The sequence below is a fragment of the Rhodnius prolixus genome, unplaced genomic scaffold (genome assembly GCF_049639745.1).
Source record: "Rhodnius prolixus isolate KJV_2025 unplaced genomic scaffold, Rpr scaffold_5, whole genome shotgun sequence".
In the NCBI taxonomy this organism is placed as follows: domain Eukaryota; kingdom Metazoa; phylum Arthropoda; class Insecta; order Hemiptera; family Reduviidae; genus Rhodnius; species Rhodnius prolixus.
The window spans coordinates 38,211,037-38,233,328 of NW_027411624.1; the positions used below are offsets into that span (position 1 = coordinate 38,211,037).

Here is a 22,292-nt window from a genome sequence, read left to right on the forward strand (position 1 = left end):
ATTGGCTGACAGGTAAAAGTGAAAGTAGTTAGAGGAAAATTTCATCAATATTACTAACAAGAAAACTGAAGTACATCTGTATTTCCATTGCATTATAATGTATTATGGAAACTTTGAAGGGAGCATATTAAAATTTCCAAGTATATATTATAAAATAAATATATTTTCAAAGAAGCAGCAATTTTCACATTCTTTTTTTATTTGTATGAAGTAAAACTTGTTTTATCCAGATAGGGGACAGCGTTTCCCACAGCACTGTAATGTAAAATCCACTGCAACCTCAAAGATCTATTGAAGTTTTCTTGTTCATAGGTTGTAGGCGTCAAATATAAAGTAACTGTGTGATTGAACGTGTGTAGAAATATGCTAGAATTTCGGCTTTTAACCTGTGAAATTCAGTGATTCTTGAGACCATGCAATTCACCAATACAGCTTAGAGCCTGCAAATTTACGACAGCTGTGATAATTATTATCTTTCAACACGGTTTGGGTTTAGGAAAAGTAAATTATCTTTTTCATATTAAAAATGGTATGTAAGTTAAATATTCTTGAAGCTTGTAGGAATTTGATACTTAGCAGCAGATGAATAAAAAAAATAATTTGCAGTTAAAAATTAATGATTTAGATTTAGTATTGATTTATATGTATAATTTACCAATTTTGGTGAAAAGTTTCGTTTTATTGAAGAGCAGTATTAAAAAAATTTCCAATTCTAGCAAAACATAATTTGCTGTTAGAACATTAAAATATTACGATCGATGATTACTAAAATTAATTCTTAAATATTTGGTAACATTTACAATCCAAAACTTAGGTAAGGTAGTTATACCTTTAATATTATTTCAGCGTTGTGTTGGCAACACTGTCCATTGCCTACGTTATACGCCATTCGAAATCTCTCTTTTTAAGAAGGTTCCACATTAAAAATGGTGGTGGTGAGTTCGTATTAATGATTATTTTTTATCCAAATCCATCCTTATTTTATTTTGTTGTTTTTTATCGTGTTATTGCAAATTGATTCATACAATTTACGAGATTCTGAAATATATTGGTTAAAAATAAGATTGTGTCTACTATTCTTAGTAACCTTAAACATAAACAAGAACAATGTGTTTGAATCTCATGTATTGTATTTTTTTGTTATTTAGCAAGACAAAAAGAAGGAGGCTCCGGCCAAAAAATCCAAAAAGGAACCGAAAGATAAATCTAAAAATATCATGCGAGATGTTCGAATTCGTAAACTGTGTTTGAATATTTGTGTTGGTGAATCTGGTGATAGGCTTACAAGAGCTGCCAAGGTATTTATACTTTTTTGTTTGTATGTTAACTTGTCAGATAATTTGATGTTTTATTGTTATTATTTTAGTATACAGGAACGATGTATTTTAGGTTTTGGAGCAGTTAACTGGGCAGCAGCCAGTATTTTCGAAGGCAAGATATACTGTCAGATCGTTTGGCATTAGAAGAAATGAAAAGATAGCAGTTCATTGTACAGTTCGAGGTGCTAAGGCTGAAGAAATTCTTGAAAGAGGCCTTAAGGTAAATTTGTTTTTAAAATCTCTATGTTACTTAACAGCCAATTCCGTCAAATTTGTTGCTATTACATTTGTATGAAGTACCGTAGTTTTTAATATAAGTGTTTGTTCTGTCGGAATATTTCAACTAAAAATGGAAAACTGAAAGTTTCGACGGGCAGTCAATTATTTTGATTACTGGCGTGACATTTCTTTGTAAAGTATGCCCTACATTATTTTTCCCAATTGTGCGTATATGATGGATGCCAATATCATTACAATAATTTTTCTTGTTGGCACAATATCAACCAATTCTGTTGCAAACAACTAAGTAGTTGTTAACTAAGCTATATGTAGCTTATTACATCCGTTTATTAGACTGATGTTGCACTTAGGGAAGTTATGAAATGTCTTAAGAAAGCTGATCGCTAAGGTCCGCTTTCAAAGGGTCATGTCGAACATAAAAAAAGTTACAGAATGATGAATTTGCGATGAAAACATAAAACTTTTAAAAGGACATCGATGTTTCAGGAGAGATTTTTCTTTGTCATTTTGATGAAATTTGATTATAATCTGGCAGGTTTTTTAATGATTAAATGTAACTACTCAGTGTTATTTGACACTCGACTGCGTGTGTGTAATTAAACGTTACAATGTTTTCTTTATTTATATTTATCATACATTATCGCACGTTTAGGAGTAAACGCTAAATTTTAAGAAGGACTCTTTTGGTGAACCAAAACGTAATAAGAAAACTCCGTTTCGCACAATTCTAGATCATAATTTTGTCTAAGATAGTAATAAGCCATTTTGCGTATATTCCAGAGTACTCAAATACTACCAATGAAGTTACCTATGAAACAATAATTTAAAAAATAAAATTTACTTCTTGTTTGTTAACAGGTACGAGAATATGAGTTAAGAAAAGATAATTTCTCTGATACTGGAAACTTTGGATTTGGTATACAAGAACATATTGACTTGGGTATTAAATACGATCCCAGCATCGGTATTTATGGTCTTGACTTTTATGTAGTCCTTGGTAGACCAGGTAAGTTCCTATGAACTATATCAATTTAAAAAAAAATGCATTTACTTGAATCAGTAAATTTGTAAAAGTTACCATAATGAGGAAAACCCAATTTATGCACAAGTACAAATCTTATCTTATAATAAGATATGTATTAGTCGTTGTGCAAATAGTGAATTCTATTCGCAACTCCTCTTTACGTTCCATTGTACAGAGGCTACTTTATTCTAGAGACAATTTTAATGATAACTTATCCCAGCGCAGGAAAAAAATGTTTTTAAAGAAGTTTATATTGTATCTTTTAGTAAGATGTGTATTAGACGTTGCGTTAAATCATGTATTATATTTGCAACTCCTCTACGTTCTATTGTAAAGAGTATATCTTATTTTAGAAACAGTTTTTTATGTTACATAATTCAGCAAAATTTATCTGACAGTCTAGCACAAGTAGTGAACAGCCTAAAAAGTTCCAAAAGAAATAAATTATTTCATTCTGCAATGAGAAACTTATCTTATGCACAAGTACAAACCATATCTTATAATAAGGTGTGTATTAGTCGTTGTGCTAATAATGAATTCTATTTGCAACACCTCTTTACGTTCTATTGTACGGAATTTACTTTATTCTAGAGACATTGTTATTTATTAAAGTATTCTGCCTAGGAGAACAAACGTTCTGCTGCGCAAATACAAATAATTGTACTATCATGTATATATTATTTATCGTGCAGATAGTGTTATAGTAGTTAGAATCAAATATATTTAGTATAGACTAACAGAACAAATGATTCATTTGCACAAGTACAAATCTCATCTTGTAATAAGTTGAGCATTAGTCGTTGTGCAGATAGTGAATTCTATTTGCAACTCCTTTTTACGCATTATCGTATTGAGGCTACTTTATAATAGAAACAATTTGTTATTTATTTATACCTAGGAGAACAAAAATGCCTGCTGCGCAAGTACAAATCTCATCTTGTAATAAGTTGAGCATTAGTCGTTGTGCAGATAGTGAATTCTATTTGCAACTCCTTTTTACGCATTATCGTACTGAGGCTACTTTATACTAGAAACAATTTGTTATATGTTTATACCTAGGAGAACAAAAATTCCTGCTGCGCAAGTACAAATCTCATCTTGTAATAAGTTGAGCATTAGTCGTTGTGCAGATAGTGAATTCTATTTGCAACTCCTTTTTACGCATTATCGTACTGAGGCTACTTTATACTAGAAACAATTTGTTATATGTTTATACCTAGGAGAACAAAAATTCCTGCTGCACAAGTACAAATCTCATCTTGTAATAAGTTGAGCATTAGTCGTTGTGCAGATAGTGAATTCTATTTGCAACTCCTTTTTACGCATTATCGTATTGAGGCTACTTTATACTAGAAACAATTTGTTATATGTTTATACCTAGTAGAACAAAAATGCCTGCTGCGCAAGTACAAATCTCATCTTGTAATAAGTTGAGCATTAGTCGTTGTGCAGATAGTGAATTCTATTTGCAACTCCTTTTTACGCATTATCGTACTGAGGCTACTTTATACTAGAAACAATTTGTTATATGTTTATACCTAGTAGAACAAAAATGCCTGCTGCGCAAGTACAAATCTCATCTTGTAATAAGATGTGATTTGTCGTTGTGCAGATAGTGAATTCTATTTGCAACTCCTTTTTACGCATTATCGTACTGAGGCTACTTTATACTAGAAACAATTTGTTATATGTTTATACCTAGGAGAACAAAAATCCTGTTTTGCAAATTGAAATAATTGTAATAAGGTATGAATGGAAAGGGATTAACTGAGTTATTATCGAATACTAGATTCTAACGCGGTGATGCTGGTTCGAAATCAGTGCTGACCCTTAAATTTTCTCTTCTTAGAAGCGTATTTCAGTTGGTGATAGTCGTGTTTTACGTTACGGGAGAACCCCTTCCGGATGCTGGTGGCGCACTGAAAAAAGCTCCGAGTGCCAATAACCTCAAAAGTTGACGCGTCTTAAAAAATAAAATAAAGATACGTATTTGTAGTTATGGAAATAGTGAATTCCTTTTGCAACTCGTCTTTACATTATGGTGTTCAGAGGATTCTGTTATAGTTGAAACAATCAAAAATATTTAGTGTAGATTAACTGAATAACTATTCCGTTTGCATAAGTTCAAATCGTATCTTTATATAAGATATGTTTTAGACATTGTGCATATAGTGAAATCTATGTGCAACTCCTCTTTACGCAATATCGTACTGAGGCTACTTTATACTAGAGATAATGTTATTGTGTTTTTCTGCCTAGAAGGTCTAAAGTAGTTGCGCGCAATTGCTAATCTCATTTTGTATAAGGTAATTGTTAAGTCTAATTTATGTTAAAAGTTTCTACTTCGTAAGCTTAATTCTTTTATATATATTTTCGTAAAACGCGCTGATTGTAGCACAAATAAACGCAAAAAAAGATGACTAAGACTATTTTAGTATTTTATTTGCACACATTGGTAAGATGGCAATTATTAGTATTATTGTCTATTCAGTACGGAGTGCATATAGAAAAAAATATTTTTAGAAATATTAATTCACTTGGGCTACTAATATACATATTTGTATATTAATATATACTTATGTCTTTTCGTGAATACAGTATGTTTACTAATTCATTTTATCCAAACCTTACTATCTAAATTAGTTGTGCGGTTGTTGCTAGAATTTAACGTACACCACTGAGGTGATGAGCCTAGTCTCTGTGAAGTGCTGTTACTGTTACATCTCCGAAAAATTTGTCTTGTGTCTTTCACACTTTGGCAGGCATTCATTTGAACTCTTAAATCGAACTTCATAAGTAATTTGGGAGCTAATCATTGCCAAAATCAGCGAAGAAAAACTAACTTTTGGTTTGGAAGCAAAGGGAAGCACACCTCTAATCTATGTATGTCCATAATCTTATTCATTTAACTACTTGTGACTTGCCTTTCCAAAACTCAAAAAAAGCTATGAATTTTTCTATGTTCGTTGTTTATAATCTATGTTCGCGATTCCTTCTTTTAGCTTTTTTTTAACTTCGAGTAAAAGATGGTCATTCAACAGTAACTGAACTGACTTCTTAAAAAGAAAAAATGGTTCTTTGAGCTGTGGTTAAGAATGTCAATGTAGTTTGTGAAAAAATAGCAGATCGTTAGTGCGCGTCTATTATTACATTTTATTTTGTAATCCTCATTTATTTTTATGAATTATTTTATTTTTTAATCCTTCAGGTTTCAACGTAGCCCACAGGAGAAGAAAAACTGGCGTCGTTGGGTTCCAGCACAGGCTCACAAAAGAAGATGCCATGAAATGGTTCCAACAAAAGGTAGTATTTTTTTATTATATATATATATTTTTAAACATTTGATATCTTAAATTTTTTTCTTAATGTTTTGCACTTTTCTGTGTTTCAGTATGATGGTATCATTTTACCAGGGAAGAAGTAATTGTAAACTTCGTTTTTAAATAAATTTTTATTAATTAATTTTCTCTATTTACATTTTTTCTTTTTTTACAAATTTATTTATACATTTATACAAAATTAAGTACATCAATTTTTAGTGTAAATAACAGTAAACATCACATAATTTTTAAGTTAAAAAAAGTTTGATGAAGACTTAATTTTAAAAATTTACATTATAACATATAGAAAAGAAAATGGAATACAACAGTGTATTGGATGCAGTTGCACAAGGGAGAAAAGTTAAAGCAATTATCAAGCTGTTTGAAATTTTGTAAGTTCAGATATTATACAGTTACTTTTTCACGTTTAAAAGGCAAAAAGAAATTATTTAAGTAAATTACTCATTAAAAAAAAAAAGCTTTGAATCTTGGAACCAAAGATCTTCTTGACTGTATGAATATTTTTAATACGAGGGTTATTGATTATTGATCAATAAGTTAAAAAAGTTAGTGAAGAGAATCAATCATCAATCCCTTGCTAATAATCTTGATGCCTTCTTTACCCGAAAATACTTCATGTAATAAGAATATTTATATATAGGATAGGAATAGGCGTTGCTCCCAACAATCTTTAGAAATTATTGAATTCATGGTTATCAAAGAGAGGATTGGGAGAAATTATGATTATGATTCTCAAAAAATAGACAAATCTAACTCATCTTTTTTGAAGGTGGATGATATGAAAAATTATTGGTATGTAGAAAAACAATAGTATTGTTGCCTTCCATATTGTTAGTATTAAGATCATACACTTTCTTGGATTCCATATCTAACAAGTATAAATTTAAAAAATATTTTTCCAGAAAAAATACTATAAGTTTTCAAGACTAGAATTTTATTCGCCGTACAAACAACATATAAAATGAACTGAAAAATTGGAACCTGCTTTTTTTTTCCTTATTTTAAATGAGGTACAGACAGGTATTTAGCTATCAGTTATGTTTATAGTTATTTTCAGGCCTCACAATATTTTACTTTTATTAGCTTTATGTGCAGAAAATTAGTTTTAAAAGTGTTGGTAAAAGTCTCAATCTTATACACTTTAATTCTCAAAAAATAATAAAAATTCCAGCCCACCCAAACAACAATAACAAAATTGCTGGCTTAAAAGAAAAGTAAATCTAGAATGAATGCATACATTTGTGAGGTAGTGAAGTAATTCAATGAACAAAAGGGACCTTAGTAACCTTTTTAGAAGTTAAACCGAGAATGTAGCTTTTATCGTTGTAAAATTAAAGCTTATTGTTCTACAGTATATTTGCACAACCAATTTTCAAACCCCTACAATTTTATGGGATTTACTTCCAAGTGATTCAAAACAAAATTAATCGCGTATAACAGTAAAAGAAAACTCTTATATTACCATACTTTTGCAAACTTGGGAAAATCATACACATTGTGAACCATAATTTTTTTTTACATAAAATCTAAAGAGAGGCTTTGTATTTCATTTTTGTACAACATCCCTTCCGAATCTTTTAGTGGAGGCTAAATTCATTGGATCACAAAATTAATCAGTACACATTCCTATTAAGAATCAGAGGGCAGTTCTGTTTTTATTTCTCACGTTACCAGTTATTGTCCTTTGAAGTTCTTGTCTAAAATATGATACTGTTTGCTCCAGACCTTGTTTCAGAGGTACCTGAAAGAAAAAAAAAAATTATTAACTGATATTTAATCTAATACTGCAGTAATATGAAATAAAAACCTTCGGTTGCCAGTTCAGATAATTCTTGGCGCGTGAAATATCTGGTTTCCTTCTTTGAGGATCATCTTCTACCGCTTCTGTGCTTCCAATAGGATTGTTGTTTCCAACTAAGTTTCGAATTATCACAGCAAACTCTGTATAATGAAAAAAAAAATTAAAAAAGATAAAGATGCTTTTTATGAAATTTCTCCTCTGTAACAAATTTGTGACTTCTCAAATTCAAGTTTTTACGGACTGTAGTTCCCTAAAGGAAAATCGTAAAAGAAAACGGAACATCAACTTTTTAGTAACACCTTTGGTTTTTATTATATAGATTTGTAGAGCAAATTTATTGTCGTATCTATTGCACTTGCAATAAATAAATATTCGAAAGAACAAAAAATATCACACGTGATCATATATCTCTTGCAAGAGAATAAGTAATGTTTGAAGTACATTAAATTGAAGTATATTTCTCCTATAGACATAGTATTTCTAATATGCTCATTTTACCAGTGGAAGAATGCAAAATTTGTAAAACATTTTGTATTTTATTGAAATTTCAAAGATTTATCTTAACTACTGGTCCGGATTGGGTTTCACAGGAACGAGAACAAGATATTTATTAGTTGAGCCTAAAACTGAAGGGATCCTACTATTTCTAATATATCAATGACATTTAAAAAATTCAACATTAAAGGAATTGAAATTTACTAACCGGTGATCGAGTATTCAGTTGGATTGCCAATATTTACAGGCAGGGTATAATTGGAATCCATGAGAGCTATTAGGCCATCTATTAAATCTGAAACGTATTGAAATGATCTAGTTTGATTGCCATGACCATATACCTGAATTGAAAAGAAATGAATTTTGAATACACGTAAATTTTAAGTATACATAACATTACATTATAATAAACATTCAAGCGTGGAAATTTTTACTGACAGTAATAGTTTTGTTGTTTAACGCTTGTAAAATGAAATTGGACACAACTCGACCATCATCTACATGCATTCTAGGTCCGTATGTGTTAAAAATTCTAGCAACTCTGACAGAGACTCGATCATGTTTTGCATAAGCATAACTTAAAGTTTCAGCCACTCTCTTGCCTTCATCATAGCACGCCCTAGGTCCTGAAAATTATATTGTTCTCAATTTTATTTAATTATATATGGTTAAACAGCTAGAGAACCTTTTGAGGACCTTAAGCTGTAATTCATTTTCAATAGAGGACTTTTTTCAGGCGCTAATGAACAAGGTGTCGAAGCGCCGAAAAAAAATAGAGGACTTTTCTACTTTTAATAAAGATGTCGAAAAATCAGTACATTCCTTCGATGATTTAGGTGCATTAATAGCAATATTTCATGTAATTATTAGTACCAAAATTAGGGGAGTTGGGAGGATCAACAACGTTTTTCGGGTCATTTCTCGTTCCACTTGATTTTCATGAAAACAGTCGCTATTACGGTTCCTTATCTGAGAAAAAGTAAGACGAACGAACTCAATTAGAAAATGTGTCACAGCAGAGGGCAAGGCTGCATTTAATTTTATTTATTCAACAAACCTATGATATTCTCGAAGAGGAAGTGGTTTAGCCACTTCTTCTGGAATTTTGGTCTGCGGGTATCCAGTCTAACGATGAACATCACATACACCAATCCCTAAATACTCAATATACTCATAAGAATACCCAATAAACTAACTACCTGCGGAGATAGTTAAAGTGTAACAACTATCTGAGTTAAACTCGAGTTCATCACCTAAACACTCTCACACATTTAAAATATTTCAGGCGCCTGCAATTGCGTACGATCCCTAATAACCTAGGAAATTTCGACAGATATTTTAGGTCGCAAATTTTTGCTTTATATCTACTCCGTTTGTAATCTATAACTTTAAAATCAGCTTTAGCTCCGTGATTTTGATTTTCTATTTATTTTTTAGCAGATGCTAAAAGTGTTTCTAAAAATTGCAGTGCCTGACATTTTTCTAACCTTAACACTCTGAAAATTACACTTACATATGTAGATGATTCATTTTAAAATGTTAACTTTTTTCCCCTCTAATCAAAATATTTTTTTTTTTTGTTACTTAAAACAAAAACTAAATTGCTTACCAATTGGATTGACATGGCCCCAGTATGTTTCGGTTTGTGGATGAACTTCAGGATCTCCGTACACCTCAGAAGTGCTAGCTATTAAAATTTTAGCTCCAACTCTTTTAGCAAGGCCTGTATATTTTTAGGTGAAAATTAGCAAAAAAAGTTTAACTTGAAAAAAAAAATACTGAGAATAAAGACCATTCTTAAAAACCTTGTACAATTAGTACAATTTCTTTAGACAGTGGAATATTATTATTACCAAGCATTCAATAGGATGAAAAATTAATGCCATTTTCAGTCATGACAAACTTTATTATGCCGAGCTTTCGACCTAGTCCCTAAGTCGAAAGCTCGGCATAATAAAGTTTGTCATGACTGAAAATGGCATTAATTTTTCATCCTATTGAAATTATGATTCAGTCACCAAAAATAATGAACAGTAATACCAAGCATGTTAATAGTTCCGATAGTGTTGGTCTTGATAGTTTTCACAGGATTGTACATATAATGCGGAGGAGATGCTGGTGATGCTAAATGGTAAATTTCATCGACTTCAATATACAAGGGATTCACAATATCTTGATGTATCAATTCAAAATTCTCGTGACCTGACCAGTGTTCAATATTTCTTTTGCTGCCAGTGAAAAAGTTGTCCGCAACTATTACCTCATGTCCTTTCAGCATTAGGCGATCAACAAGATGAGAACCAACAAATCCTGCACCACCGGTTACCTGAATATTACAATCATTATCAGTAAAAATATTTTCCTACGTTAATTCAAAATAACTGCGCATTACGCACAAGAATCCTCTTTTTAGTGCGATAATTAAGAAATTTGACATTTGGAAATGGTTTAGGAACCCTTGACTCTAAAGACATCAGTTTTATCTCCAATGCTTTAATCCTTTCGTTCGCATCAGAAAGTTCTTTCAGCAAACTTAAATTAATTGATGGAAGTAAAATTTCTTTACGAGTTTTTGCGTGAGTTTTAATCTTGACATCAATTTCTGATTTGTCTTGAGTATAGAAAATCGTTGGGCTCAGGAGTACACCTTAAATTACATAATTATCAGTTAGATGTAATAAAACTTTAGTTATGTTATAAAAAAAGTATAATTACCGCTTATAAAAATGATCATGTATAGAACTGCTTTGAGTACAGAACGTTTCCAGATAATCATACTACAATTACTGATTACATTAATGTCAATTATCTAATGAAGTTCGAAATCTAATCCATGTTTCATTAATTTGAGTAAAATATCATTGCACACGTTAAAAATACTGTGTTTAACATTTTCTATTATGAAATTTGGTAATCAATAATTTGCACCTGCAGGATTATTAATAGTTACAACTCATTCATTCTTGTCACCTCGATAACATATTTACGAATAAATTAGTGAAAGAACCTAATCACAACCAGTTCCACATTAAAACTACTTTCAAACTGACATTCCATCAACCGTATTAAAACTCTGAACAGATGTTTTGAAAACATATGTTTATCGTTATCAATTGGTGTACGCATTCCCTCACGTGTTCACGTTCAGTACAGTCAGCTGTAGCTCGCCTGTCACAATCTCAGGACTTTTTGTCGGTCCTTATCAATTATCGTTGTTTTAATAGGCCATCAGTTTAGCTCATGACCGCAGCTTGTGCTGTCAATAATATGAGAAAGTGCAGTTCAAATGTTTAATAAGTCTGTAAAGTAAGGGATAAAAAACTTCGAGATAAAAATTATTTCTCCTCTGTTGTGTGATTATTGAGATGTCATATTTTCTATTGTAGTTTTCTCTAAGGTCCATTATTATATTTTGTGCAAGAAGCTATAAAGATAATGGTTACGTTTTTTGGTGCAGTGATGGTATGAGTGTTAAAAAAAAAAATCTAGTCAAAGATTTTTACACCATTCTCGTAGTTGTTGACAAACCTTGCACAAATTTTCAACAGATTTAAAATTTAACGATTATTATCGAATACACGTAACATAATACGCTTTCAAATTTGAGGAGCTTAAAAAACATTGTATGCATATGAATGTAGCTAAATGTGTGATACCCTTAAAACTATTAGTATCAGCTTGAGAATTTTAATTTAACTTGCTTAGGTTCGACAGAAAGCAGCTTTTTCTAAATAAAATAACCCTTCCCTCCCAATGTTTAGTGCTCCCAAGTTAAAGTTGAAAATCTGATCCTATTCATTACTTCTTTAAAGTATATTATTAGACGGCATTTGGAATAAAAATGTGAAAAAACACCAAGTTATAAATATATCTCTTTATTAAACAAACAATATTAAACATGTTTTGATGATTAATTTCTAACGAATAACATTCTTGGAATCTGTGAAATTATTTACATAAATAAATAATATATTATACATTTAAAAAGAAAAGAAAAAATTAACTTAAGTGATGTCGTCTATCGCGTCATCAAATTAACTTAATAGGAATGCCTCTAGCGACAAATCCAGCACCATTTGAGAAAAGTTCTGCGTGTTTTCTTACTTCAACAAGAGCTCTTAGAAGATCTGGTTCTTTTTTTATTTCCTCATTCTTTTGAAAAGCTTTTAAAAGAAAAACAGATATTTTAAGCATATTATAAAAATCTTAATAGTTTCAACTAGAAATTCCTAAACAAAATTTAGTAGTAAATTATAGCTTACTATTAATATCGATTGGTTCGCCTGGTAACCACATGTTTGCCAATACTAGAGTCATTCTATCAACATCACTGGATGTAACTGGCCACAGCATGCCCAAGGTGCAGCCACTACAAAGTTTAATGATGATAATCTTTTTAAAATTTTAGGTAAATACTAAGTGGGAAATAAAACAATGTACCTTCCTGCTATAGCAAACTGCAGAAAATCGCCAGTCATTTCTACACAACCTCCGTGGTCCTTTAAAGCTACGCTACTGCATCCAAATAATAACTGTACTGGTTTAACTTTTAAACGTTGAATACAATCACCCGTAAGATATTGGCATCCACTTCCATGACCACAATATCTGCAAGGTAAATATAAGCAGAGTACAATAGAACTTTCTAAATTTCAAGATAAATGAACAATTCAGTTCTAATTATAAAGGATTGATGTGAACCCAGTTTCAGCCTTGATTGCCACGAAAATAGAGAAAGTTCGCGGTCAAAGGATGTAGGTGAATATTGTATTATATAAATCGGCTCTATCATTAAGACTTCTTAATGTTTGAAAGTTGTAGAAACCAGTCGGCTAAAAAGAAAAAAAGAAGATATAACTTACATGAAAGCATTGCCACTTGTAAGAGCCTGGACTAGTTGTTCTTCAGTGGGTTTCTGCCCAACAATTCCAATCCATGATGGAAATCTTGTCTGAATAAACTTGCCTAAACGTTCTTCAACTGAGCGTAGATCTCCTCCAGGATTAAGTACATAATAGCATATACCATTGCTGTCTAACTCTCTGCAAAATAAATTTAAAAAATAGAACAATTTGGTTTACCAGATACTAAGTAATATGTTAGATACGTTTTTCCCATTTCTTTGGTAATGAACAACATAAAAGTAGCGAGCATCTAATTTGGCGAAATGGAAAAAAACTGTCAAATGCCCCCAAAAGAAACAAGCTAACTAAAATCTTATAATTTTATCTAGTATTATGAACCTTAGATTACTAAACAGTATTGAAAGCAATTGAATGTCAACTACCTGAGACCATTTTTTATTTCTTTAGCGTGAATTTTGTGGAGTGCATGAGCAAAATGCAACGATGGAACTCGACTAATAGGATGTCTCCTCAGTACAAGTAGACTCTCCCAAGGGATGAGATCCAGATGCTGAAATAATAAAGAAAAACTAATTTAAATTGTTGCCCCAAATTCTAAATGTCTGTATCTTGCTTTATTGACCTCATCCACGATAAGTATGACAGGATGTCTTCGGACAATGGCAAGGCATGGTTTTTCTCTTTTGATTTCAGCTAATACTTCAACAATTTCATCTTGAAGTTTTGTATCTTCTGGAAACAACTGAAGGAGTGCCAAATCTATTTCGTCATCAGAAACATGAGCTATTCCTTCAGCTAATAGGTGTGTCAAGTACTTCTGCCTTTTACTGACCCTAAGACATAAATATCTTAATTCAAAGATTGCTTACGAAAGGGTAACTAGATGAACCAAGCAATAACTTAGTATTTTTATTTTGTTTTTAATATTCAGTTGGACTAAAATTCAAAGTAAATATATATAATTTATTGCTACTTACCCTTCTCGTGGAGATAAAATCCTGTCTATTTTTCCTTTAATCCACGTTGAAAGACTTTTATCACATAATGTACCTAAGAATAAAACGAACCATTCTTTTAAACACACTTGACCTATTTCTCGGCAGTATTTCTGAAACAGTATAAAGCGAATGTTTCTAAGTCATAGAAATGGCGTTTAAAAGTTACTTTTATATGTAAATAGTCCTAACTTCAACATCTAATGCTGCTTCATTCCTTAACTTCCTAGTTAATTTACTTGAACCGCTAATTGTGCTAAGCTGTTTCTTTATTTTCCAGAATTCAGCAATCAAATCTTGTTGTGCACTTTCTGGCCATTCCCTTTCTACAGTAACAGGGCATCCAATTCTGCATTTATTATTTTAAGATGAGTTTTTATTAAAAAATATAAGTAGCGAAATAACCACAGTTTAACTTACTCCAATTCTAAACCACAAGGAAGTCTTGTCAGATGAAAGCCCTTTAGATGTGGTGTAGTTTCTGCAACCCTCATATTAAATGGTTCCATGATGTTAAATTCTCTTGTCAATTGCACTATCGTCCATTCTAAAATCAGAAAATCTTAACATATCGCTTTTTTCCTTTACAAAAGTTTATGCTTAGTATTAAAAAATACCTGATGGCATTTCTTTTAATCTCTGTATCATTCCCTTGGCTTCATTCTTTGCATATCCTTTCTCAAATGATATACAATCGGAATAGGATCTATAGAAGAAAACATTTAAGAACACCCACTGGAATAATTTTTTTCTATAATGTAAACTATTTTTATTTAAAAATAAAAGAAACATATTCAAAAAAAAATCGCTATTATGAGTAATAATTACTCACAGATAAATAAATGTTCGAACTGTTGAAGTGCTGTGCATGCCAATAGATAGATGTGGATGGAGTTAGAAGGATATGTGCTTAGATCAAGGATGTACGCAATTTAGTCAAAAGGGTGAATATCTGATTTGGCCAGTTATCTGTGAAATCATGTGATTTTCTGGTAGACTAAAAGGAAGTTGGTGCAGTGTGTAGAACATTATTTTAAATTGTGCATAATCATTAGCTGTTATCTAAACGAGGCAAGCGTTCCTCAGGAATAGGTAACAAAAACAGCTACTTCAAGTAGGTACATATATCTTTTATAGTACAATACTGATCTGCAGTTACCAAGCGAGACTTGAGTTCACAAGTCAGCACACTTCTTGGCCAGTCCGATTCAAATCAATTGCTCGGTTATTAACTAAGTAAAGGGGAACCTTCATTCCCAAATTTCCAAGAAGAAAAAAATATTGTTAATTTAGTTGTCTTTTCAAAGTAGTAGAGTTTAGAAGACCGTATATAGGCCAGATCGTGTACCAAGTTATCATGCAATAAAACCCTTTGTATTTCCTGTCCTCAAAGTTGTGTACGTAATTCTGTTTCTCATTTAGATCTTTTAAAGTGAACATAGGTCAGAAGCCAAACTGATGAGATTTAATTGTGATAGATAAGATAGAATTGTCGTGTGGCAACTAAGTTTTTTTAAGTAGAACTATAGTAAGATTTATTTTTTTTTAAATACTTACAATGCGTCTGATGTCCGAGCAGTCTGATTTATAGTAACCTGACGCAGCCCTACTCCATGAGATTCGGTTAAATTAAAAATACCGTTTATTTCATCTCCTTTATTTATATATATCATAGCCAAATGTCTTCTTGTATCTGAAAAGAAAAGCCTTTATTCGCTAAGTCCAAAAATTAAAGTAAGTGCATCATAAGTAAAATCATACTGCAATAAGTTGAGCTTGAAATCAATCCATGAGTGAAGTTTAAGGCATCTTTAATCTCTTTAATGTATGAATCATAATCCATAGTGGAATAAATTACAATAATTATTAAAGTCACATGCCACAGCAATACCAAATGTTATTAACTTTTAAGATTCAACTTGACAAAAGATGCAAAAGTTTGGCGCAAACACATCATTGTAGCCAACCTTCAACATGATAATATGAAAAAGATCATAAAATAATATTCTAAAAAGAACTGAAATCTGGTCGTTAGCTTTTTTTATATATAATTTCATGACTTCATACTTTCAAATTAACTTAAAATTTCTAGAAGAAATTAAGCAAAATATGAGGCGGAAAAATCAAGGAAGGTTATAACTGTTGATGTAGGTTTACACTGTGATAGTCTTCTCTGATTCTGAATTTTCCTTAATCAGCAAGAGTATATCTCGTAAGATGTATTTTAACAGAGTACGTTGTTTTTGAATAGGATGCTGTACTGTACCAATTATATTAGCTGTATTTAAAATTTGTCATTGTTTATTTAATTCTTTTTTTAAATAAAAATGGATTCTCTTATTACTGATTTAATTAATTGTTGTTCTGGCATTGATTCATCTAAAATTGCCGAAAGAAAGGTATGCCTGTTAAAGATGAACCTAAAATAGAAGTAAATCAAAACCAATTGTTTTATTTGAAATAAATTTCTTTCAGAAAAGGGTTGAAGAGATGAGAACATATTTGCAGAATCCCATCGTTATAGGTCGATTACATAATAAAATTGATAGTGACAAAAGTTCGTTAAATTGGAATCACCTCTATCAAGCAGTACATAGATCTATCCTCAAGGTTAAAATTAATTAATTTTATTTATTTGAAATGTTAAGGAAATTGCCGAATTTTATAAAGTTTTATTGTTCATAGGAAGGAGAAAGATATTTAGAAGAGGAAGCTAAAGGAAAAACCACTAATGCTTCTTTTACTGCATTAAAAAACAGTTCAAGTTTGCTAATATTAATTGCTTCTAAAGCAAATTCAGGTATTTAGAAATTTATTTGTTATAAGCATACAAGTAACAACAATCAAAAACTATGTTCTTAATGTTCTTCATCTATAAGAAATTTTCTGACCGTTTTGTAATAATTCTCAGGTAGCACTTTGAGTTCCTTTCTTGTCGCCCATTGGAATTCATCGCATAATTTTCTGTCTACTTGTCCCTCCAAGAGTTGTGCTTTAAAGAAAAAAATGTTTGCGCCTACAGAATGATTTCTTGCGTGCTTCGGATATTTGTATTTATAAAATCCACACGGACAGTTGCCTAAAAACCTAGCGTTGATGCTGTTTCCACATTTTTCCTGCAGTACTCGTTCGGCCGTTAGTCTTAGTGATTCCTCGCCTTTATAAACTCCTTGAGGAAGGATCCAATATTGCTTGTCACCAATTTTTTCTTTAATAAGAAGTAGTAATCGCCGATCTAGTGCTCTTCTAGTTGATTTTAAATCATTTTCTGCTTTTTCTTCCGCCTTGCGACTGCCAAATTTAAAAGATTTTAGTTCTTCATGACACATATCTAAAAAATCTTGAGCTGTTTGCTGTGGTGCTCCATCAAGATCAATATTTTCTAAAGTTCCTTCTTTCAGTTCTTTTGCTCTTTTCATATCATTTTCTAGGCGTACTTCAAAATTAGATTTGTGACTATTTTCAAGCTCTATTCGTGATAGAAGATTAAACATTTTTTGTTCATTTTCATCAAAATCCCTAGTTATGATAGGTAACCTCTCCAAACTTACGCCTGCTAGTAGGTCCCACTTCTCAGTTTCAGATTTTGCGTTTATTTCTTGAGTAAAGGCTCGGATTGCTGTATTCCTTCTTTTAAGTAGATTTCTTAACAACAAATTCATTTTTACTGTAATCATCATTAACTTATAACAAGTGGTTAGGTTATAAAGGTTACATATTGTTTTCCTTCACGAAAACATTGCTGCCAATAATGTATGTTAGTCGCATAAATTATCGTTCATTTAATTTGTGGAACCTTGCATTTTTTGTTTGTTTGTTTTGTTTTTGAATGGTTGTAGATTATATCCTTCAACATTGTATACGTAAATTATCTGTTTTTAGTAGAGAATTTTACTTTCACCATATTTCCATCATATATTACACTTGCTGCCTAATCAGGAAAAAAATCTCGAATAACAAAATCAGAAATAAGAAAGATTGAATGCTGTTTTGAATATTTAAATTCATTAAACTTAGATAATTGTGATCTTAATGTCAAGGAAGTTATTTTAATGTAACTTTAATGCAAAATGAATGCTTATACTTTCGGTTTAATGGAACTTTAAAAAACTTAGAATACACTTGTAGGGCAAATAGTGTTTTCATAAATCCACTGAGTAAATTTTTTGGTTTTTGCATCATTAGTAAGTAGTAGATTGTAGGCTGAGAACGCATTTGAAAGTGGAAGTATCCAAAAAACATCTCTTAACCCCAACAGAGAAATGTTACAGTTTTAAAACCAGTTACTGGAATAATTCATACCACACAACCCGCAACGCCTTACTTAATTTTCAGAGGTAAAACCTAGTAATCCTACAATTTTCGAATTATTAATTTCGTCGAATTGCCCGAAAATTAATTTTTCGCCTTTGTATAAAGAGAATCTTTCAGACCGGTTTAAAAGAAAGTCACAGAAAACTGAAAGAACTCTTCTGGAAATTCAAACTTTTGGTCACACCATTTTCTTCAAATTCATATTTTTTGCAACTCCTTTAATTATAAGTGTGATAGGCCCATATAACATACCCGAACAGCCCTCGAGAGGGAAGCTACATCTGTCCTAGAACTGCTTTCAAAGAAATTTTTCTAAGGAAATGTTTTTAAAATAGTTATAGACCTAAATGTATGTGAAGTAGTTTAATAAAGAAAAATCCGTGAACCATTTTAATATAATTCAGAAAACTACTTTTCTGAAAGTGGTAATTCAAATAACCGGTTTTAGCTAAATCCTTACCATTGCATTCGATGTTTTACATCAGTTCAAATATGTATCGCTAACACTTTTTGTGGTTTTCTACTTTTGGGTTTTGCTGACCTCACCACAATTATACACGCCGTTACTGAAACGTTTTTTAAAGTTGTACCTTGAAATTAAAAAAAAAAAAAAAAAAAATTAACCTTTCAGGTTAAGAGAAACCTAGAAAGCCTAATAAGAATAAAAATATCTTCTTCATGTAAATTTTATAATTTTGTGAGTGATCAGATTTGTCATTATAAAATAATATTTTTATTTTTAAGGATGTCCACAAAGTGTCAATATAAAATTCTATTTTAGCTAACATTTTCCTTTTGTTATTTAACAATACGGGCAATTAGCAAGGGCGATGTTATTGTGCTCTGTGCAACTTTTTACTTTATTAATTCCTCAATTGGAATTGGCTTTTTGTACAGTTTGGAATTACTTTTAATTAACGCCAAAATTAACCACCAAAGTCTTGAAACAATTACAGATCGACTTATTAGAACATGTAAGCAGAGCTAAATCTGAATTCGAAGCAGTGAAGTAATAAAGTTATTTTAGTTGAAATAATCGGAATATTTTGAGGCAAATCCTACTTTGGCCGAAATTATGGGCACCTAGTTTTACAAGTGACACGTTTACCCACTACATATTAAACATAATTCATTAATTAAACATTTATTTAATGAATATTAAAGTTTAAAGCAACGAAGGGAATTGAAATAATAGAATTGAAAAATAGAGGTAAAAGATACTTCTTAAAAATTATTAACATTATTATTATTAAAATTATTAGTAATAATTTGTTTTATGGAAACAATTGGGCTAAACCGATACCGAGAGTACTTATAAATTGAAAAGAAATAAATCCTTCTTGTAAATATGTGATATTCAGGACATTAAAAAAAAAAACAAGTTAACTAATTTTTAAGTTATTAGAACATTATAATGTAGCTAATTCATTTCCTTTAATTTAATAATTTCTTATAGTTAATTAAATAAAAGCTTTTTATATTTGTGAATTTTTTGGAATGTAATTGAATAAACTTATTTTTTTGTTTACTTTTTTTTAACAGACATTCCAAGGCTTTCATGCCGAGATGTGATTTCATCAGTTTTAGAAATTCTAGAAAATAATTGCTTTAGAAGAATTTCAGCAGTACCTTATATGACCATCTTAAATCAGTATGTTTTACTAAAACAGCGTTATTGGGGAGAAATTAATTTGTCACAGTGGATAGGTAAAGATAATTTAATAATTGAATGTGTTCATTAAATTTTAGTTGTTACTTTTTGTTTCTCTAACTCCTTGTAAGGAGTAAACTTCTGCGATGATTTCTAATCGATATTATTTTCTTTTAGATCTATTAGATTCAGTTTTACCAATGTTCGATGAAACAAATTCAGAAAAAGATAAATGTATTGTAATAGGTGTTCTTAACCAAGTATGTCTTCACGGCTCTCGATTAGCTGATTTTATGCCTCATTGTAAGAAAGTGTAAGTACCGTAAGTAAAATTACTGTAAGTGAGAGAGTTTTATATTAGGAAATTTTATGTACAAATGTATTGTAGGAAATTTCTAAATTTACGTTTTGAGAGTGAAAGTGGGATCGATCAGTTTATTGACAGTAAATTTTACGTCAATGTGCTATTACAGCTAATTTTAATGGTTTATTATTACAATTAATTTAAATTTTATTTTTTAGTTTAAAATGTTGTCCTGAAATAATTAAGCAAGTAGTATTTTCTACAAAATCTTCATTATTACAAAGTAATGTTCTTCAATTAGCATTGACTTTATGCAAATTGGTAAGTAACTAAGTATTATGATAACACAATTATTGTTACTGATAGATTTGAATTTGAATATTTATGAATATCTAATAGAATATCATATTATATGGTTTAAATATGATCTGATTTGTTGTTCCAGTTAAAAAAAGAATATCGCCTCTTCATCTGTAAGTTTGGTGAAGAAGTGATGGACTCAATAAACAAAATGATTGAATCTCGTGCTGGCGATGTCCTGAAAACTAAAGTAATTTTAATCATGAATTAGTCTACATTAGTATTCTATTTACAAAATAATAATTCTCTTTTATTGAGTTTTGTATGTGAGAAGGCAAGGGTTTTTCAACGCACTGCATTCTTTCTAGATCTGTTGTGCCAGATTACAGTGTCTCTTCTAAGAAAGTTAAGAATCTGGGACGGTTCTAGGGTGGCTAAGTCCAGTCTCCAGCAGTGGTTATTAGATGGACGTCTAAATCTGTTTTTTTTTTTAATGATGGCATTGCAGTACTTTGGAAATACAGTGTTTAGCTTTTTGATTTTTTCTTTTAAATTTCTGAATATTAAAAAGCTTACAATTCTAGCAATTTGTTACAACATCATACGGCAAAAGATCCCCCTAAAATATTGTTGCAAATATTTTACAAATCACAATTTTAATTCATTCAACATATTGTCTAATACAATTTTTTCATTTTTTTTTTATTTGTTCCAAGGAATTGGTTGCAAATTTGACATTAGAACTGATAACGGTGCACCATCCCTGTGGAATTTCAGCAAAGATGCCGGGCTCTATGGTGGCTACTTCTTGGAATTCTTGGATTACTAACCTTCGCTGCCTCTTTTTTGGTTTACAAAATGAATTAGATAATCTCGGCCATACTGCACCCTCTTCGGATTATCCTCCGATCATTGCTCTTACAGTTTCTGTTGCAAAGCTGGTATTGGTTAAAGTTGTCTATGTTTTTTTAAAAAATAGAAATTATTAAAAGATAATAATTTGATGAATATGATACTTGTTTTAGATAGTGAATGATACCAATGAGAACACGGATTGTAATCTAGACGTTTCTGGTGAAATGTCTTTCAATTCTCCAAGTGTCAAAAGAAGAAAATTGACTACTAATGTGTTAGGTATAGTGGACCACATTCGGTGCAAGAAGAGAAAGGTTGAAGCTTGGCCTTGGTAAATGATTTGTTTAATAATCATTTAGAAATTTACTTCCGCGTAGAGAATATTGTTAATCTTTGCGTTAATCTTTTGTTTTAGGCTTTTATTCATAGAACTGCTAATAACGAAATATCCAGAAATTTTGGAAGAAGTAGATTTTATTTCTATACTTCAATTAGTATCAGATTACCTTAGCTTTTGTCCTGATAAACATATCAGTATTAGTCTTTGGAGGTAAAACGTTCAATTGTGACTTTATTTACTTTTTAAGCTTCTAATACTTCGTAATTACTCTATTTTAAGTAAAGGACGAGTGTTTCAAAGTGTAAATTTGTAATATATTGGGCTCGTGAACAGATTCAAAGGAAAACAAATAAATGCTAATTTATTTATTATTTATTTATTTATTATTATTATTATTTATTTATTTAACAAATAAATGTTTCACTGGGCGATACTTTAGTATTTGAAC

At 30.8% G+C, this 22,292-nt stretch overlaps 5 protein-coding genes across 9 annotated transcripts in view; 2 read left to right on the forward strand and 3 right to left on the reverse strand.

The window, feature by feature from the left end:
• The first annotated feature begins 846 nt into the window (after nt 1–846).
• Nucleotides 847–6,045, forward strand: RpL11 (ribosomal protein L11). The gene is made up of 6 exons (XM_074136390.1): nt 847–935; nt 1,149–1,298; nt 1,390–1,539; nt 2,418–2,565; nt 5,792–5,886; nt 5,975–6,045. Exons 1-6 carry the CDS (start codon nt 927–929, stop codon nt 6,005–6,007), a joined length of 585 nt encoding a protein of 194 aa, XP_073992491.1. The 5' UTR covers nt 847–926; the 3' UTR covers nt 6,008–6,045.
• A 1,113-nt stretch (nt 6,046–7,158) lies between these two features.
• Nucleotides 7,159–11,290, reverse strand: Uxs (UDP-xylose synthase). Its single transcript, XM_074136387.1, has 8 exons — nt 10,936–11,290; nt 10,617–10,867; nt 10,261–10,546; nt 9,830–9,943; nt 8,659–8,846; nt 8,429–8,561; nt 7,732–7,865; nt 7,159–7,665 (listed from the first exon to the last, which is right to left on the reverse strand). Exons 1-8 carry the CDS (start codon nt 10,994–10,996, stop codon nt 7,561–7,563), a joined length of 1,272 nt encoding a protein of 423 aa, XP_073992488.1. The 5' UTR covers nt 10,997–11,290; the 3' UTR covers nt 7,159–7,560.
• A 780-nt stretch (nt 11,291–12,070) lies between these two features.
• On the reverse strand, nt 12,071–16,045 carry Sse (extra spindle pole bodies like 1, separase). Of its 2 annotated transcripts, none has more exons than XM_074136382.1 (12): nt 15,842–16,045; nt 15,638–15,773; nt 14,698–14,786; nt 14,501–14,627; nt 14,273–14,429; nt 14,063–14,193; nt 13,708–13,918; nt 13,508–13,635; nt 13,083–13,262; nt 12,661–12,828; nt 12,483–12,589; nt 12,071–12,383 (listed from the first exon to the last, which is right to left on the reverse strand). In XM_074136382.1, exons 1-12 carry the CDS (start codon nt 15,921–15,923, stop codon nt 12,250–12,252), a joined length of 1,650 nt encoding a protein of 549 aa, XP_073992483.1. In that variant the 5' UTR covers nt 15,924–16,045; the 3' UTR covers nt 12,071–12,249. The 2 variants fall into 2 exon arrangements, with proteins under 2 accessions (XP_073992483.1, XP_073992484.1); XM_074136383.1 differs by lacking the exon at nt 15,842–16,045 and adding an exon at nt 14,913–15,049.
• A 176-nt stretch (nt 16,046–16,221) lies between these two features.
• tefu (Serine/threonine-protein kinase tefu) overlaps nt 16,222–22,292 on the forward strand; it is a 34,205-nt gene continuing 28,134 nt past the window's right edge. For 2 of the 4 annotated variants that reach the window (XR_012460940.1, XM_074136379.1), the window contains exons 1-10: nt 16,222–16,479; nt 16,556–16,690; nt 16,766–16,880; nt 19,937–20,101; nt 20,223–20,358; nt 20,568–20,670; nt 20,795–20,899; nt 21,366–21,590; nt 21,675–21,835; nt 21,920–22,054. Coding sequence is in view for 3 of the 4 variants with exons in the window: in XM_074136379.1 (XP_073992480.1) it covers nt 16,408–16,479; nt 16,556–16,690; nt 16,766–16,880; nt 19,937–20,101; nt 20,223–20,358; nt 20,568–20,670; nt 20,795–20,899; nt 21,366–21,590; nt 21,675–21,835; nt 21,920–22,054 (1,352 nt within the window). In the remaining variant the exon portion in view is untranslated. Of the gene's footprint in view, nt 16,480–16,555; nt 16,691–16,765; nt 16,881–18,274; nt 18,418–19,936; nt 20,102–20,222; nt 20,359–20,567; nt 20,671–20,794; nt 20,900–21,365; nt 21,591–21,674; nt 21,836–21,919; nt 22,055–22,292 lie in introns of those variants that run through there. The other 2 variants (XM_074136380.1, XM_074136381.1) reach the window with 2 other exon arrangements.
• mRpL46 (mitochondrial ribosomal protein L46) lies at nt 16,876–17,816 on the reverse strand. Its single transcript, XM_074136388.1, has one exon. It carries the CDS (start codon nt 17,758–17,760, stop codon nt 16,939–16,941), a length of 822 nt encoding a protein of 273 aa, XP_073992489.1. The 5' UTR covers nt 17,761–17,816; the 3' UTR covers nt 16,876–16,938.